Source organism: Oryctolagus cuniculus, chromosome 6 (assembly GCF_964237555.1).
Source record: "Oryctolagus cuniculus chromosome 6, mOryCun1.1, whole genome shotgun sequence".
NCBI lineage: Eukaryota > Metazoa > Chordata > Mammalia > Lagomorpha > Leporidae > Oryctolagus > Oryctolagus cuniculus.
The window spans coordinates 165477899-165493535 of record NC_091437.1 but is presented as its reverse complement, the minus strand read 5'-3'; the positions used below and the strand labels follow the sequence as shown (position 1 = coordinate 165493535).

At 55.0% G+C, this 15637-nt stretch overlaps 1 protein-coding gene across 2 annotated transcripts in view; it reads left to right on the top strand.

The window, feature by feature from the left end:
- The window catches only part of TRAPPC9 (trafficking protein particle complex subunit 9), a 562730-nt gene that overhangs the window by 77814 nt on the left and 469279 nt on the right, over window positions 1–15637 (top strand). For both annotated transcript variants that reach the window (XM_070075538.1, XM_070075537.1), the window contains one exon: window positions 8175–8318. In XM_070075538.1, the coding sequence (XP_069931639.1) occupies window positions 8175–8318 (144 nt within the window). The remainder of the gene's footprint in view (window positions 1–8174; window positions 8319–15637) is intronic.

Here is a 15637-nt window from a genome sequence, read left to right as displayed (position 1 = left end):
CCTCACCTGTGACTCTTGGTGGAATCTCAGTTACTTGCAGTTTTGGAAATCACAAGTAAAGCAGCCACAAACGTTCATGTCCAAGGTGGCTGTGCCAGTTTGAATCCCCACTGGCAATGAGTGGGGTTTCCTGTTGCCCCATGACCCTGCTAGGGTTTGGAGGTGGTAGTGTTTTGAAGTTGGCTGTTCTGGAAGGTGTATCCTGGTATCTCATTTTAATTTGCATTTCTCTAATGACCCATGGTACTGGACATATGTTTATACACTTAATGACCATCTGTGTATCTTTGGTGAGGTGTTCAGATCTCTTGCCCATTTTTTATTTTGTTTGAATAGTAGAGAGAAAAAGAGACAGAGACAAAGGCAGAGACAGATACTGAGGCAGAGACAGATAAACAAGAGGGATCTTCAATTTGCTGGTTTACTCTTCAAATATCTGTAACAGCCTGGGTGAGACCAGGCCAAATCCAGGAGCCTGGGACTCTGTCTGGGTCTTGCAGGTACTTGGCAGGGCCTCAGGTACCTGAGCCATCATCTGTTTTCTCCCTTGACGTGCATTAGCAAGAAGATGGCTGAGAAGTGGAGCTAGGGGGCTGGCACTGTGGCATAGTGGGTAAAGCTTCTGCCTGCAGTGCCAGCATCACCATATGGGTGCTGGTTCGAGTCCTGGCTGCTCCACTTCCAATCCAGCTCTCTGCTATGGTCTGGGAAATCAGTAGAAGGTAGCCCAAGTCCTGGCTCCTGGCTTCGGATCAGTTCAGATCCAGCTGTTGAGGCCATTTGAGGAGTGAACCAGTAGACACAAGACCTCTCTGTCTCTGTCTCTGCCTCTGCCTCTCTGTAACTCTGCCTTTCAAACAAATAGATAAAAACCCTTGAAAAAAAAAAGAAGTGGAGCCAGGACTTGAACCCACGGGACTTGAACCCAGGGCTCTGGTGCAGATGCAGGTGCCCCACGTGGTTTCTTAGAAGCCACTGCACTAGACGCCTGCCCTCTGGCCCGTTTTTAAATTGAGTCCTGGCTTTCTCACTGTTGAGTTTTAAGAGTTCTTTGTATAGTTTAGCAGTAGTCCTTTATTAGGTGTGTCTTTTCCAAGTAGTTCGTCTCCTTTTTGTGTCTTCCCGTTCTCTCAATAGTGTTTTATGTGCAGCAGATGTGTCTGGTTTTAATGACATGGAGTGTCTCAGTTCTCTCTCTCATGGTTTATGCCTTTGATGCCGCAGCTAAGAAGTCATTAGGGTACTCTTCTAGGTCATCTAGGTTTTCGAGTGTTAACTCCTAGCAGTGTTACGTTTACGTCTAAGACTGATTTTGTGTTAATTTTTGTGAAGGGCACAGGCTTGTTTGCTTGTGGGTGTCCAGTCGTCCCAGCGCCACCTGGTGGACCGGCTGTCCTTGCTCTGTTTGGGTCACAGACCAGTTGGCTCCACTTACCTGGCTGTGTTTCTGTGCCCTCTGTTATCTCCATTGATTTTTTTGGTCTATTCTTTCACAACACCACAGTCTTGATTGCTATAGCTTTATAGTGAGTACCGAAGTTGGAGATACTTCTATTTATTGAAAAAAGTTGCCCAAATTGGATATTATTTGAAAAGTGGTTATTCACAAAAGGTGATTGTTCACATTTCCTTCACCATTTGCTGGTATTTTCAGTGACGTGGCTAGAGCAGCTGCCATGCTGGGTGGTCACTGCTCGCCATTATGGCCTGCACGAGGGGTTCTGGGCCTGCCTGCCTGTCCACATGCCTGGCTGAGGGCTGGGTGAGGCCAGTACAAGGGATGCCTCTGTCCGTGTCTTAAACAGCAACGTTCTTGGAATTTGTGCCTGTGCCCCTGGGGTGAGCTCACCCAGGCACCTTTCTTTTTTATTTTTATGTATTTATTTTTTAAAAGATTTATTTTTTTATTTGAAAGGTAGAATTACAGAGAGACAGAGGCAGAGAGAGAGAGAAGAGAAGAGGAGAGACAGAGACAGAGACAGAGGTCTTATATCTGCAGGTTCATTCTCCAGATGGCCATAATGGCCATAGCTATGCCAATCTGAAGCCAGGAGCCAGGAGCTTCTTCCTGGCCTCCTACATGGGTGCAGGGATCCAAGGACTTGGGCCATCTTCCACTGCTTTCCCAGGCCATAGCATAGAGTGAAATCAGAAGTGGAACAGCTGGGACTTGAACCAGCGCCCATATGGAATGCTGGCACTGCAGGTGGCTGCTATACCACAGTGCCAGTCCCTATTTATTTATTTTAAAGGTTTATTTTATTTATTTGAAAGGGAGAATTATGGGGGCGGGGGGAGAGAGCGAGCGAGAGCGAGCACTTCCGTTCTCTGTTTCACTCCCCAAGTGGCCGTATTGGGTGGGATGCTGAAGCCAGGAGCCAGGAGCCTCCACTGGACCTCCCATGTGGGTGTAGACCAAGCACTTGGGCCATCTTCCTCTGCTTTCCCAGGTATACTAGCAGAGAGCTGGATGCAAAGTTGAGCAGTCTATGTACTCGCACTTGTGCCCATATGGGATTTGGTGTTGCAGGTGGCAGATTAACCTGTTGTGCCTCCCCTTTCTTTTCTTTTTTTTTTTTAAAGATTTATTTATTTATTTATTTGAAAGGCAGATAGAGAGTTAGAGTTAGAGTTAGTTAGAGTTAGAGAGAGAGACACTGAGTTCTTCTCTTTTCTGGTTTACTCGTCAGATGCCCACGATGGCTGGGGCTGGGCCAGGCTGAAGCCAGGAGCCCAGAGCAGTACTGAGTCTCCATGCGGGTGGCAGGGGCCGTCCTCCATTGCTCTCCCAGGCACATAGCAGGGAGCTGGATCTGAAGGGGAGCAGCTGGGAGTAGAACAGGTGCTCATATGGATGCTGGTGTTGCAGGCGACAGCTTAACCTGCTGTGCCACAGCACTGGCCCCAGAGGGGTGTCTTCCTGCTGCACGCGGGCGCTGGCCAGGCCTGATGAGCGCCATGAGGGCTTGACCAAGTGAAGTGTCATTGCCAAGGTCGTGCTGCTCTTGACCTTGGCCAAGTCACTGTGTGTCTGGAGGATAGGGGAGCCAGTGGGTTGTCCCTGTGAGGTGCTTAGCATAGTCCCAGCAACAGTCTGCAGCCGTTCATGTTCTCTGAGACGTGTGGTCCCCGGCTACAGCTCTGCAGCCTCCCCCAGGCCAGGGGATTCCCTGCTCCCCCAGGAGCACGTGCCGACGAGTCCGAGTTAAGGGCAGAAAGAGCCGGGCAGCCCTAGCCCCCAGACGGGGGCGTCCAGGAGGCGCAGAGCTGCTGGTGGAAGCGCCGAGAACCAGCCCCCGTCTGAGGAGGCAGAGTTGGCCTCCTCCAGTATTCCGGAGACTGCTGGGGAGAGGGAAGAGAGGAGAGAGGGTTGAGAGCATCACACGTTTCTCTGTGGGAAGAAGGGAAGTGCATTTCCAGAGGCTTCTGTACGCCCTGTGCATGGATTCCCCATTTGGTGCACTTTGGAGAGACTGCGGCAAGATGGAAATTGCCCGAGTCCATTCTTTTGTATCCTTTGAATACCTCTGCAGGCTGGCCCCTGGGTGAAAGCCACCTGGGCTTCCTCAAGGTACGGGAGGAGTGGCTTGAGCTTCTCCTTTCTGTATGGGAGCCAATTACCCATCTCACCGCGCCAGCCCGGCCCCAGGGCTTGGCAGCTCTTCCTGCTTCCTGGGCTGCCCAGCCCTGCTCCTCACTTGTGCGCCTCCGCGCTCTTCAGCTCTCAGCGCAATGCTGTTTCTTCACACGGTCCCCTGGGGTCCCCACGGCTCTACTGGGGTCCTTTTGCTTTTCCCTTTTTTGAGTTCTGTTGTGCTTCCCGTCACCACTTCTCAGTCTTTAATGCAGTTTAAAGAAGCTTGGGGGATTGTTTAGTGCCTGTCTCTGTCAGCAGCCTGTCAGCCCCGAGAAGGCAGAGTTCCCTGCAATTTTTGTGCCTGGGACACCCTCTGGTGCCCACGTGAACCCCAGTAAGCAGCCAGGGCCACATGGTTGTCAGCATTTATTGAATAAGGTTCATTTCTTGCCCTTAATTTTGAAGTCTGATGAACGAAACATATTTCTTTTGGAAAATAAAACAGGGCCTGCTTCCACGTGATTTGTCCCTGTATATTCAGACCTGTGTCTCCATTGGCCATCATTCTGTGAACGAGGGTCAGGGACTGAGACCAAATAAAGTAAAAATGATAAATGTCAGCTGGCTATATATTTGTAAATGTTTGTTTATTTACTTGAAAGGCTGAGAGAGAAAGAGAGAGAGAGATATTGATTGATTGGTTGATTGATTTTCTATCTTCTGGGTCGTTGCCCAAATGCCCACAACAGCCACGGCTGGGCCAGGCTGAAGCCAGGAGCCAGCATCTCCAGCTGGGTCTCCCACATGAATGACAGGGACCCAAGTACTTGGACCATCATCTACTGCCTCCCAGCATGCAGTAACAGGAAGCTGGATCGGAAGCGGAGGTGCCAGAGGCAGTCTCCCTGATTTGGGATGCAGCGTTCCAAGTGGAGGTTTAATACACTTTGCCCCAGTGCCTGCCCTGACTTGCTGTAATTTTAACAGAAGCAGAAGTCACTTTAAGCTCCATTTCTGCTATTGCTCTGGTCCGCCGTGGACACTCTGCAGAGAAGGAGTTGGGACTCTGCAGCCTTGTCCCTGGGAACGAGAGGGAAGTGCCTGTGTTCTCAGGCGCTGGAATGCCTCTGTGGCGCTCTCGAGATGGAGGTTTCGTGGCAGCTGGTTGTAGCTGCGCGGCTGAGGGCTGAGTGTTGCCCACATCCGGGCCTGCAGGCCCTTCTCCGTGTTGCTCTGTTTGAAGATTTCTGATGATGCCTTTTGCTCTGCCTTTTCCTAAATGAAGGATTACACTTTCCCCCTGAGCTGTGAGGACAGGCTTGGTAAGGAGCAGAGATTTGCTAGCAGGCAGTGGTTGGATGCACCCAGTGAACCCCAAATCAGCAAACTCCAATTACGAGGGTGTTGGAAGCTTTATCACTGGGTCATTTGCTGCAGGTCTTTCTTAAAAAATCACGTGTTATAGGAGGAACAGTTTGCATCCCATGGAAATTGTGACTTGCACGCAGTTTACTGTTAAGGACGTTCACGCTGGGTCTTACGCTTAATTGCCTGTGGTAGGAACTGGCTCATTGTCCATTTAAAAAAACTCAGCAGTGAATTTGTCCAGTTCTTACACGAGAAGCGAAGGGATTAGTTAAATTGGTTCTTTCTGAGTCATAGTTAGATTGGTTGTGACATTGATTTCAGGTTGTCCTTTAAGAAAGTCTCTCCTTTTGGTTTGGCGTTGGATCTTAGCCTCTTCGACAGTGTGGAAATACTGCAGGCACTCAGCTTTCTTTCCTGTTTGCAGTTGTTGTGTGAAATGTGCCGCCATTTTACTCTCCAAAAGATTTCTGGAAGATAAACCATGCATCTTATTCTGTTGACTCATCAACCAGGCCAACCGAGTGCATGATTCCGGCAGGCCCTGTGCGGGGGTCCCAGAATGAACACCATACAGTCTGCAGAAGTTTTACCCTGTGAACTTGTCAGTAGAGACCGGAGAATGGAGGGCATGTTCCCGGGGGCACAGTGCAGGAGGCTGGATCGTTAACTCCAGCGTCAAAGGTGACGTTGAGTGTTGGCCATGTCGTGTTCATTGAGCAATACCGACGGCAGCTGGTGATTCTGGAGCGTTTATGATGGACGAGCTGCGGAAGCCTGTCAGTGAGCTGTTGTATTAACCCCCAACATTATGACGGACACTGCTGTCGCCACCTTCTTATCCAGATCCCACTGCAGAGGGTGCCCCGCCCCTGCCAGTGTCACCCTGCCCTCAGCCACTGAGCCCATCGCCTGGCTGGCCCTAGGACAATGGCCCTTGCCTGAGGGCGGGTGCTTTGTCCCTCTTCTTCTGTGTCCTGTCCCAGTGGGTTCCTGTGAACTGGCAGACCTCAGTGAGTGGTAGTTTTGTCTGAACCTCTGAATAACATCTGTGTCTATTTTTCTTTTCTTTTTAAAGATCTATTTTTTTTTAATTTTAAAAGAGTTACAGAGAGAGAGAGGGAGAGAGAGAGATCTTCTATCCGAGGGCTCACTCCTCAGTTGGCCACCATGGCCCGCTCTGGGGCAGGTCGAAGCCAGGAGTCAGGAGCTTTTCCCGGGTCTCCCATGTGGGTGCAGGGGCCTAAGCACTTGGGCCATCCTCCACTTGCTTTCCCAGGTGCATTAGCAAGGAGCTGGTTGGGAAGAGGAGCAACTGGGACACAAACCGTGGCATCGCAGGTGGTGCCTTTACCTGCTGCACCATAGTGCCCGCCCCATGTGTGTGTTTTTCACAGCCTCTTGGACTGGGGGACCAGTGATCAAGCAATCTGCCTGACTGGTGGAGCCCTTGGGCATCAGGTGTTAAGAACTCAGATTTCCTGGCTGCCTCTGGATTTGTGGAAATCACAGTCTTGTATGGAGCGAGTGGAGCATTCTGTAATCCCGAGTCTCCGTGAGACTCTGCTTGTGTGCCCCTCATAGACTCAAAGGTGGTGGCCACTCGGGGTCACTGCTGAGCGCCCAGCAGGGTCATGAACTCAAGTGGCCTTGCGGTAGCCACATCCTTGGATCCAGCCCTGGATGACTCACAGCACCGGGCAGCAGCTTGCTGGTTGTGGAATCTTATTAGGTCACAAGGTGGTGCCTGCTGCCTCATGGGAAATGGAGCAGCTCACGCTGAGACTGCCTCATCTTAAAGAGATGCTTGCCAGTCGGCTCTGCGTCCCATTTCCCCACCTTTGATGTCAGCCGTGCTAAACGGTTCTGGTGAGAGCAGTCCTGACAGTGCATTGAGACCCCGCCCTCCAGCGTAGCTGGTCACTCTTCTGCATTGTTCTCGTACTTTAGAGACTTGTCGTACTTGTTAACTTCATATTCTTGGTTGTTTATAATGAAGGCCCATCAAATACCAGTATTTTCTTTTCTTTTTTTTGACAGGCAGAGTTAGACAGTGAGAGACATAGAGAAAGGTTATCCTTTTCCATTGGTTCACCCCCCAAATGGCCTCTATGGCTGGTGCGTTGCGCCGATCCGAAGCCAGGAGCCAGGTGCTTCTCCTGGTCTCCCATGTGGGTGCAGGGCCCAAGGACTTGGGCCATCCTCCATTGCCCTCCCGGGCCACAGCAGAGAGCTAGACTGGAAGAGGAGCAACTGAGACAGAATCCGGCACCCCAACCAGGACTAGAACCCGGGGTGCCAGCACCGCAGGTAGAGGATTACCCAAGTGAGCCGTGGCACCAGCCCATACCAGTATTTTTTTTTTTTTAATTTATTTTTTATTTTTATTTTTATTTTTTGACAGGCAGAGTGGACAGTGAGAGAGAGAGACAGAGAGAGAAAGGTCTTCCTTTTGCCATTGGTTCACCCTCCGATGGCCGCCGCGGCCGGTGCACTGTGGCCGGTGCACTGCGCTGATTCAAAGCCAGGAGCCAGGTACTTATCCTGGTCTCCCATGGGGTGCAGGGCCAAGCACTTGGGCCATCCTCCACTGCACTCCCTGGCCACAGCAGAGAGCTGGCCTGGCAGAGGGGCAACCGGGACAGAATCCGGCACCCCTACCGGGACTAGAACCCGGTGTGCCAGTGCCGCAAGGCGGAGGATTAGCCTAGTGAGCCGCGGCGCCGGCCATACCAGTATTTTCTTGAAACAGATTATGCGTGGAACTGCAATACATGCCGTCTAAAATGTCATCTTTAGTTCTAAACATATCATGGTTCCCAAGTGGGACATTTTTGAACTTGTGTCTTTGGAGAAGACAGGAAATTTGAGGGTACTCCACAAATTTCATGGAAAGTGGAATTAAAAAGTAAGCTTATTCTGGGGCAGCAGATTTGAAATCCATGTAGATGTGGGTCTTCAGAAGCTTCATGGAAAATGTGTGATATGAAAAACTTGCGTGTATATAAGTTTTTCTCGCATTAAAATAAAAAGTATCTTGATTCCATTTGCCCATGACTTTTTGGGGGCACATTCATATGACATCAAGCATATTTCTAACACACAGAAAACTTGCGACTTGAGAGTCCTTTTCCGGTGTCAGTGAACGTAGCTCTGCTGCCCCCTGCATTTGTGCGTGGGCACGTTGCCCGGCTTCCTGCCCCTCGGTGACGCCGTCTCCCTCTCGTTGCAGGCACGCACAGGGGCTGGGCTGCCGTCCAGATGCGTTTGCTGCACGAGCTGGTCTATGCCTCCCGACGGATGGGGAACCCTGCTCTGTCCGTGAGGCACCTGTCCTTCCTCCTGCAGACCATGCTGGACTTCCTGTCCGACCAAGGTAAGGCCAAGCCGGGGAGCGGGAACAAGAGCCCTCTGAGTGCTGCCCATGGAGACCCTGGGTTTCCAGCTCCGTGTGAGTGCGGAAGCACCAGGCTCTGCCCTGCCCTGCGCACCCTGGGCTGCTGCTCCTTCCTCCTCTGCCCCTCCCCTCCCTGGTCCTCTGCCAGACTCAGCTGCTCTTCCCACGGCCTCTCAGCTCCCTCTCCAGCCTCCTCGGGTGTCAGAGTCTCTCATGGAGGGATGTGCACGGCTCCTGACTCCGCAGCCCAGGGGATTTTTACAAAGTGCCCCCCGCTCCCCACCCGCCTCAGTGCAACAGGCACCCAGCTCAGAAATGGAACACACCTGGGGCCTTGTGCCCCCTCTGGCCACTGTTCCTGGTCAGCGCTGCTTCTGTCTGGGCTTCCAGAGCCACAGGCTTCCACGAGCCACCCGCTTGGCCCGTGGTGCCCTGGGGCTCCCGTCACTGCCCTGGGCGTCCCCTGGAGGGCAGCCTGAGCCCTGGCTGTGTTCACGTTGCTGCAGCGGCACCTGAGGCAAGCAGGTGTGGGCAGCGGGGGCTCTGCCTCCTGTCACCTTGTTCAGGGGACGGCACTGGTTGTTCCTCAGGGAAGGGCCCTTCCATGCTGAGATTACTGTGCAGGAAGTGTGCTAGGGGGTCCTCATGGGATCCACACCCCATGAAGCAAGGGGAGAGAGGCAGGGGGGACACAGGGAGAAGGTGGGCCTCGGTGGCTCCTGCATAACTGTGTGTTGGGAGGCCCTGCTGAGCATCCTCTGTTGCCCCAAAGGATGTAGGCTGCACTGGGGGATGTTGTGTCCTCAGTGGTGAGTGGAGAAGGCCTCAGCTCGCCCAGCGAGGCCTGTGCAGCTGGACGGCCCATCAGAGAGAGCTGTTGCTTGCCATGAGGGCGGGCAGGGGCTGTGCCCTCCTGTGCTGGGCTGGGCCCCGGGTGTCTGAGAGGTGGACTCTCACACGAGGCGGCATCTTCCAGCTGAGGATGACTGGGAGCGCCTGGGGAAGCAGGCTGTCTGCCCTGCGAGACGGTCTGGGCGGTGTGTCGTGTCCATTGCAGCACTGCTTCTGTCACTGCATCTATACACGTGGGGGCCCAAGACACCCACTGCCTACTGCCCACTCCCTCACCCCTCACCCCTCATCCTGGCATGTACCGAATTTCATGTTCCTCTGTCTTCATACTTAAATTAAAACAAATTAAATTTAAGGCTGGCACTGTGGCTCACTAGGCTAATCCTCTGCCTGCGGCGCCGGCACCCCAGGTTCTAGTCCCGATCGGGGCGCTGGATTCTGTTCCGGTTGCCCCTCTTCCAGTCCAGCTCTCTACTGTGGCCAGGGAGTGCAGTGGAGGATGGTCCAAGTGCTTGGGCCCTGCACCAGCATGGAGACCAGGAGAAGCACCTGGCTCCTGGCTTCGGATCAGCGCGCCAGCCACAGTGGCCACTGGGGGATGAACCAACAGAGAAGGGGAGACCTTTCTCTCTGTCTCTCTCTCTCACTGTCCACTCTGTCTGTCAAAAAAATTTAAATTTATTTTCATTTTATTCGAAAGGCAGAGAATGAGAGACAGATCTTTCATGTGCTGTTTTACTCTCCAGTGTCCGCAGCAGCCAGGGCAGGGCCAGGAAGCAGGAGCTCCATCCCATGTGCGTCCAGGGCTGCCTGTCAGCAGGAAGCTTCATTGGAAGTGGAGCGGCTGGGACTTGCAGCCGGCACACGGCACAGGGATGCGAGTGGCCACTTAGTGGATGCTGCTGTTGCAGGTGGCTGCCCTACCCGCCACGCCACAGCGCTGGCCCCAGTGCCGGCACTCCTGAAAGAAGACGTTTGTCTTCCGCAGTGGCCTCTGTCACTCGTGTTCCTCATGCACTGGCCGCTTCCTGTGGCTGTGTGGCCTTCTACGGGGTGGGAGGGCTGTCCTGCACCTCCAGTGCCCCCAGCGAAGTGCCGCTGTGACAGGGCCCCTCTCCGGGCGGCTGCACGCGGTGTCCTCTCTGCCCTGCCTTGCAGAGCAAGGTCACCACAGCTGGCTTCATGATCCATTTGCACTCTGGGGCCTCAGAGGGGAGGGTACAGAGGCGGAGCTTCCGGGGCCCCGCAGGGCAGTTGCGGGGGCTGGGCCTTGCTTGCTCTGATCCATGTGCCCTCCGCAGCTGCTGCAGGAGCTGCCCGGGCGCCTCTCCCCTGGCGCTTCTCCAGTCTCCCTGTGACCCTGCAGCTACCTGGGGCAGTGCCTGGACTCCGTTTGGGTGGGAGCTGAGAATCTCCAGTGCCGTCCCTGCCCCGTGCTGTTGTCCCTCTGCCTTTTAGCCAGGGCTCTGTTCTCTCTTGGGAACAGTGTGCCCACCTTCCCCACAGTCCCGTGTGTGCTGTCCCTGTGTCCTTTCCTGAGCTGCCTGCACCGCCCCTCCTTGTCGGCCGTGAATCGAGCCTGCTTTCCTCTCCAGGAAGCATCTTCCTTCCTGCAGCACAGCCCTGGCCCCTCCCCGCCCCCACTTTTTTAATTTTTTTACTAGATCTTGCCTTCCTCTTGAAAGCCTTTCTTTTTTTCTTTTCTTTTCTTTTTCTTTTTTTTTTTTTTTTTTTAAGGATCCACTTATTTATTTGAAAGGCAGAGTTACAGAGAGGCATAGGGAGAGGGAGAGGGAGAAGAAGAGAGAGAGAGAGGTGTTTTCCATCCGATGATTCACTCCCCAGGTTGTTGCAATGGCCAGAGCTGTGCCGATCTGGAGCCAGGAACTTCCTCCAGGTCTCCCACGTGGATGCAGGGGCCTAAGGACTTGGGCTATCCTCCACTGCTTTCCCCGTCCATAGCAGAGAGCTGGATCGGAAGTGGAGTAGCTGGGACTCGAACCGACACCCATATGGGATGCCAGCACTGTAGGCAGTGGCTTTACCTGCTATGCCCTGGCACCAGCCCCTCTCTTGAAAGCCTTTAACAAGCTCCCAGTGAGACCAGGAACTAACTCCTGGTGCGGTCTCTCCCTGAGTGAATTCTCACGGTTACAGGTCAGTAATCGGTTGCACATGTAGTTGGTGGAGGCCCCTCTTCCCTCCAGCAGCTCCGTGTGGAAGGAACCCCATATGCCCGGGCTCCTGCTCTCTCCCCAGCCCTGGAGCCAGACCTGGCAGGGCGGGGGCCAGGGGCTTGCTGGCCTAGGTGTGGCTGGTACCTTCACAGCGCTCACTTCAGCTGTGGTGCGTGTGGGAGAGTTGATTCTGACTCGGGTCTGTAGGCGTGTTTCAGAAACACGTTCTTCTGACATTGTGCATGAGTGTGCTTTGAAAAGTTCACGGAAAATGGAATTAGAAGGAAAGTTTCTTTTGGTGCCAAAAAAAAAGATTGAAAGTACAAGCATGATGTTTTCATCATATGTGTTTTCCATGAGCCTTTGCAGTCCCCTCATGTGCTGCCGTTCTCCAGGGCCTGGGCCATATTTTCTCCTTTGAGTGCCCGGCTGTTAACCCAGGATGTCGGGAGCTTCTCGTGCTCGTCCAAGGGCTTGTGCGTGGGATCTCTACTTGGGGCTGTCTGTGTGATTCTTCAGTGTCAGGCAGACAAGCCTGGCGTGTGGGCCTTTCTCCCAGCTTTGGAAGACCATGGGGTGTGTCTGCCGGCCTCATGTGCTCACGTGTCCACAGGATGGCCTCCGGGAAGGCAGAGTGCACAGTCACGAGCCCCTTTAGACAGCTGAGGCACATGTTGCATTTTTATGGGGCGTTTCCCTTTTTGTGGACAGCTTTCATTTACGGCTGACACGGGCCCGTGTGTGTAAGCAGAAGCGCATGTTCGCCCTTCCTGCCAGGGACTCAGGCACAGCGTCTTTCTTCAGTCGGCAAAGAAAATCCCTGCAAGTTTGTGAGAGTTCCAGGACCAGCAGTGAGCATTGTGGTCACACAGCGCCTCCCCGTCAGAGTGCCCGGGTTTCCAGGACCAGCAGTGAGCATCGTGGTCACACAGCGTCTCCCCGTCAGAGTGCCCGGGTTTCCAGGACCAGCACTGAACATCGTGGTCACACAGCGCCTCCCCGTCAGAGTGCCCGAGTTTCCAGGACCAGCACTGAACATCGTGGTCACACAGCGCCTCCCGTCAGAGTGCCCGGGTTTCCAGGACCAGCACTGAACATCGTGGTCACACAGCGCCTCCCGTCAGAGTGCCCGGGTTTCCAGGACCAGCACTGAACATCGTGGTCACACAGCGCCTCCCCGTCAGAGTGCCCGGGTTTCCAGGACCAGCAGTGAGCATCGTGGTCACACAGCGCCTCCCCGTCAGAGTGCCCGGGTTTCCAGGACCAGCAGTGAGCATCGTGGTCACACAGCGCCTCCCGTCAGAGTGCCCGGGTTTCCAGGACCAGCAGTGAGCATCGTGGTCACACAGCGCCTCCCGTCAGAGTGCCCGGGTTTCCAGGACCAGCACTGAACATCGTGGTCACACAGCGCCTTCCGTCAGAGTGCCCGAGTTTCCAGGACCAGCACTGAACATTGTGGTCACACAGCGCCTCCCGTCAGAGTGCCCGGATTTCCAGGACCAGCAGTGAACATTGTGGTCACACAGCGCCTCCCCGTCAGAGTGCCCGGGTTTCCAGGACCAGCAGTGAGCATCGTGGTCACACAGCGCCTCCCCGTCAGAGTGCCCGGGTTTCCAGGACCAGCACTGAACATCGTGGTCACACAGCGCCTCCCGTCAGAGTGCCCGGATTTCCAGGACCAGCAGTGAGCATCGTGGTCACACAGCGCCTCCCCGTCAGAGTGCCCGGGTTTCCAGGACCAGCACTGAACATCATGGTCACACAGCGCCTCCCGTCAGAGTGCCTGGGTTTCCAGGACCAGCACTGAACATTGTGGTCACACAGCGCCTCCCGTCAGAGTGCCCGGGTTGAGCCCTGGCTCTGCTTCCAGTGTGAGCTGCTGCTGACGCACACCCTGGGAGAGGGCAGTGACGGCTCGGGTGGCTGGGTCCCTGCTACCCGCGTTCGTGACCTGCGCTGAGTTCCAGACTCCCAGTTTTGTTCTGGCCCAGCCTCAGCCTTTGTGGGCACTTGGGTAAGAGCCCACAGATGGGAGCTTTCTCTCGGGGCACCCAGGGGTGCCGAGGAGACAGTTTAAAATCTGAGTTTCAGTTGGTTGTGGTAAGCTTCTCCCTTCTGGTGCTGGTGGTTAGAACAGATTTGTCATCTGCATCTTGACTTGGAGAACGGACAGAGCTGCACAGGACTCGGGGGGAGTTCCAGTCAGGCAGTGGCTGAGGGCTTGCTTTCACGGTGCTGCTTCCGCCTGGTGTCGGGGCCGCTTGGTTCCCAGTGAGGCCACAGGGGATGCAGCCACAGGGGGTCGGTGCTGACCCCTGCCCAGTCCACAGACGCTGTGTCTTCTCTGGTGGAAAGCAGCACGCGCCTTCCTCTGGAAGGGTGTGGCATCCAGTTCCCGCCCCTTTTGGGGGAGGGTGCCTGCTGGGGCGGGCGGGGTCCTGGTTGCGAGGTGCTGGCAGCATCTGCTTGAGTATGTGAGGTCCTGCAATTTAAAGACAGCAAGTGTGAAAGGTGAAGGGCCTGGGCCAGTCCACAGTTGAAGACAGTGCTGTCCCCTGGAAGGCCTAGGACACGACCTGGGTAATTGGAGCTTCTGGGGAGAGGGCAGAAGTCAGGAGGTCTGAGAGGCCCCTGACCTACGCCTCCACGCTCGACACTGCAGCCCCACATCCCTGATTAAGCACTGCCCGCACCTCCTCTTCCCCACTGGACAGCCGGGACGGGGCACTTCTGTGTGGCGTTCGTTACTTTCCAACGACAGACACTTTAGTCTGTGGCGTGACCTTTCTTTGGCAGAGCTCGTGGTACTACTCCTAGACTTGATCATGAACATTTCTCAGTATTGCTGCATTGAAATTAAGCATGGAACAGGAGAGCAACCAAGAAGGAAAAACACTGGGACAGATTCAGTGTCGCCCCTCCCCTGGAGAGCTTGGGACTGGGGATGTTTCTGGTTTCATTGTTGCTCCCAGTTTGGACATGTTTGCGTAGACGTTGCTGGTTGCATGTCGGGATTCCCTGATCAGCCCTGCTCAGTGAGTTTTGGCCTTTGGAGCATTTTGGATTCTGGGTTTCTGGATGAGCGATGCCCACCCTGTACTGGGTGTGAGAAGGGCTGTCCCTAGCCTCCTTGTCACTTGTAGGCCTGTCCTGGTTCCTTGCAGGTGAAGGCAGCATAGTCATGGGATTTCTTACCTCAGGTAGGCTCCCAAATGGGTGACCTCACAGTGAGTTCTGGGGAAGGATTTTTGCACAGGAGAGCTCCAAGCTGTCAGGCTTTTGTCACTTTTGGGTAGGGTAGCGGTGCTAGTCTGAGGGTTTATGGGATTTTCTGTGGAAACATGGCTGTTACTTTCCATGATCACTTCTGTGGAGGCTTTGCTCCTGGGTGCACGGGCACAGAGCGCGTCCTCGGAGGTGGTGTGGGTTGTGCAGGCACACCTGTCCTGGGTGTCCCTCCTGGGTGCACAGGCACTGAGCCCGTCCTCAGAGGTGGTGTGGGATGTGCACTACACCTGTCCTGGGCGTCCCTCCTGGGTGCATGGGCACAGAGTGCGTCCTTGGAGGTGGTGTGGGTTGTGCAGGCACACCTGTCCTGGGCGTTCCTCCTGGGTGCACAGGCACAGAGCCTGTCCTCGGAGGTGGTGTGGGTTGTGCAGGCACACCTGTCCTGGGTCCCTCCTGGGTGCACGGGCACAGAGCGCGTCCTCGGAGGTGGTGTGGGTTGTGCAGGCACACCTGTCCTGGGCGTCCCTCCTGGGTGCATGGGCACAGAGCCTGTCCTCGGAGGTGGTGTGGGTTGTGCAGGCACACCTGTCCTGGGCGTCCCTCCTGGGTGCACAGGCACAGAGCCTGTCCTCGGAGGTGGTGTGGGTTGTGCAGGCACACCTGTCCTGGGCGTTCCTCCTGGGTGCACAGGCACAGAGCCTGTCCTCGGAGGTGGTGTGGGTTGTGCAGGCACACCTGTCCTGGGCGTCCCTCCTGGGTGCACAGCACAGAGCGCATCCTCGGAGGTGGTGTAGGTTGTGCAGGCACACCTGTCCTGGGCGTCCCTCCTGGGTGCACGGGCACAGAGCCTGTCCTCGGAGGTGGTGTGGGTTGTGCAGGCACACCTGTCCTGGGTGTCCCTCCTGGGTGCACAGGCACTGAGCCCGTCCTCAGAGGTGGTGTGGGATGTGCACTACACCTGTCCTGGGCGTCCCTCCTGGGTGCACAGGCACAGAGTGCGTCCTCGGAGGTGGTGTGGGTTGTGCACACCTGTCCTGGGTG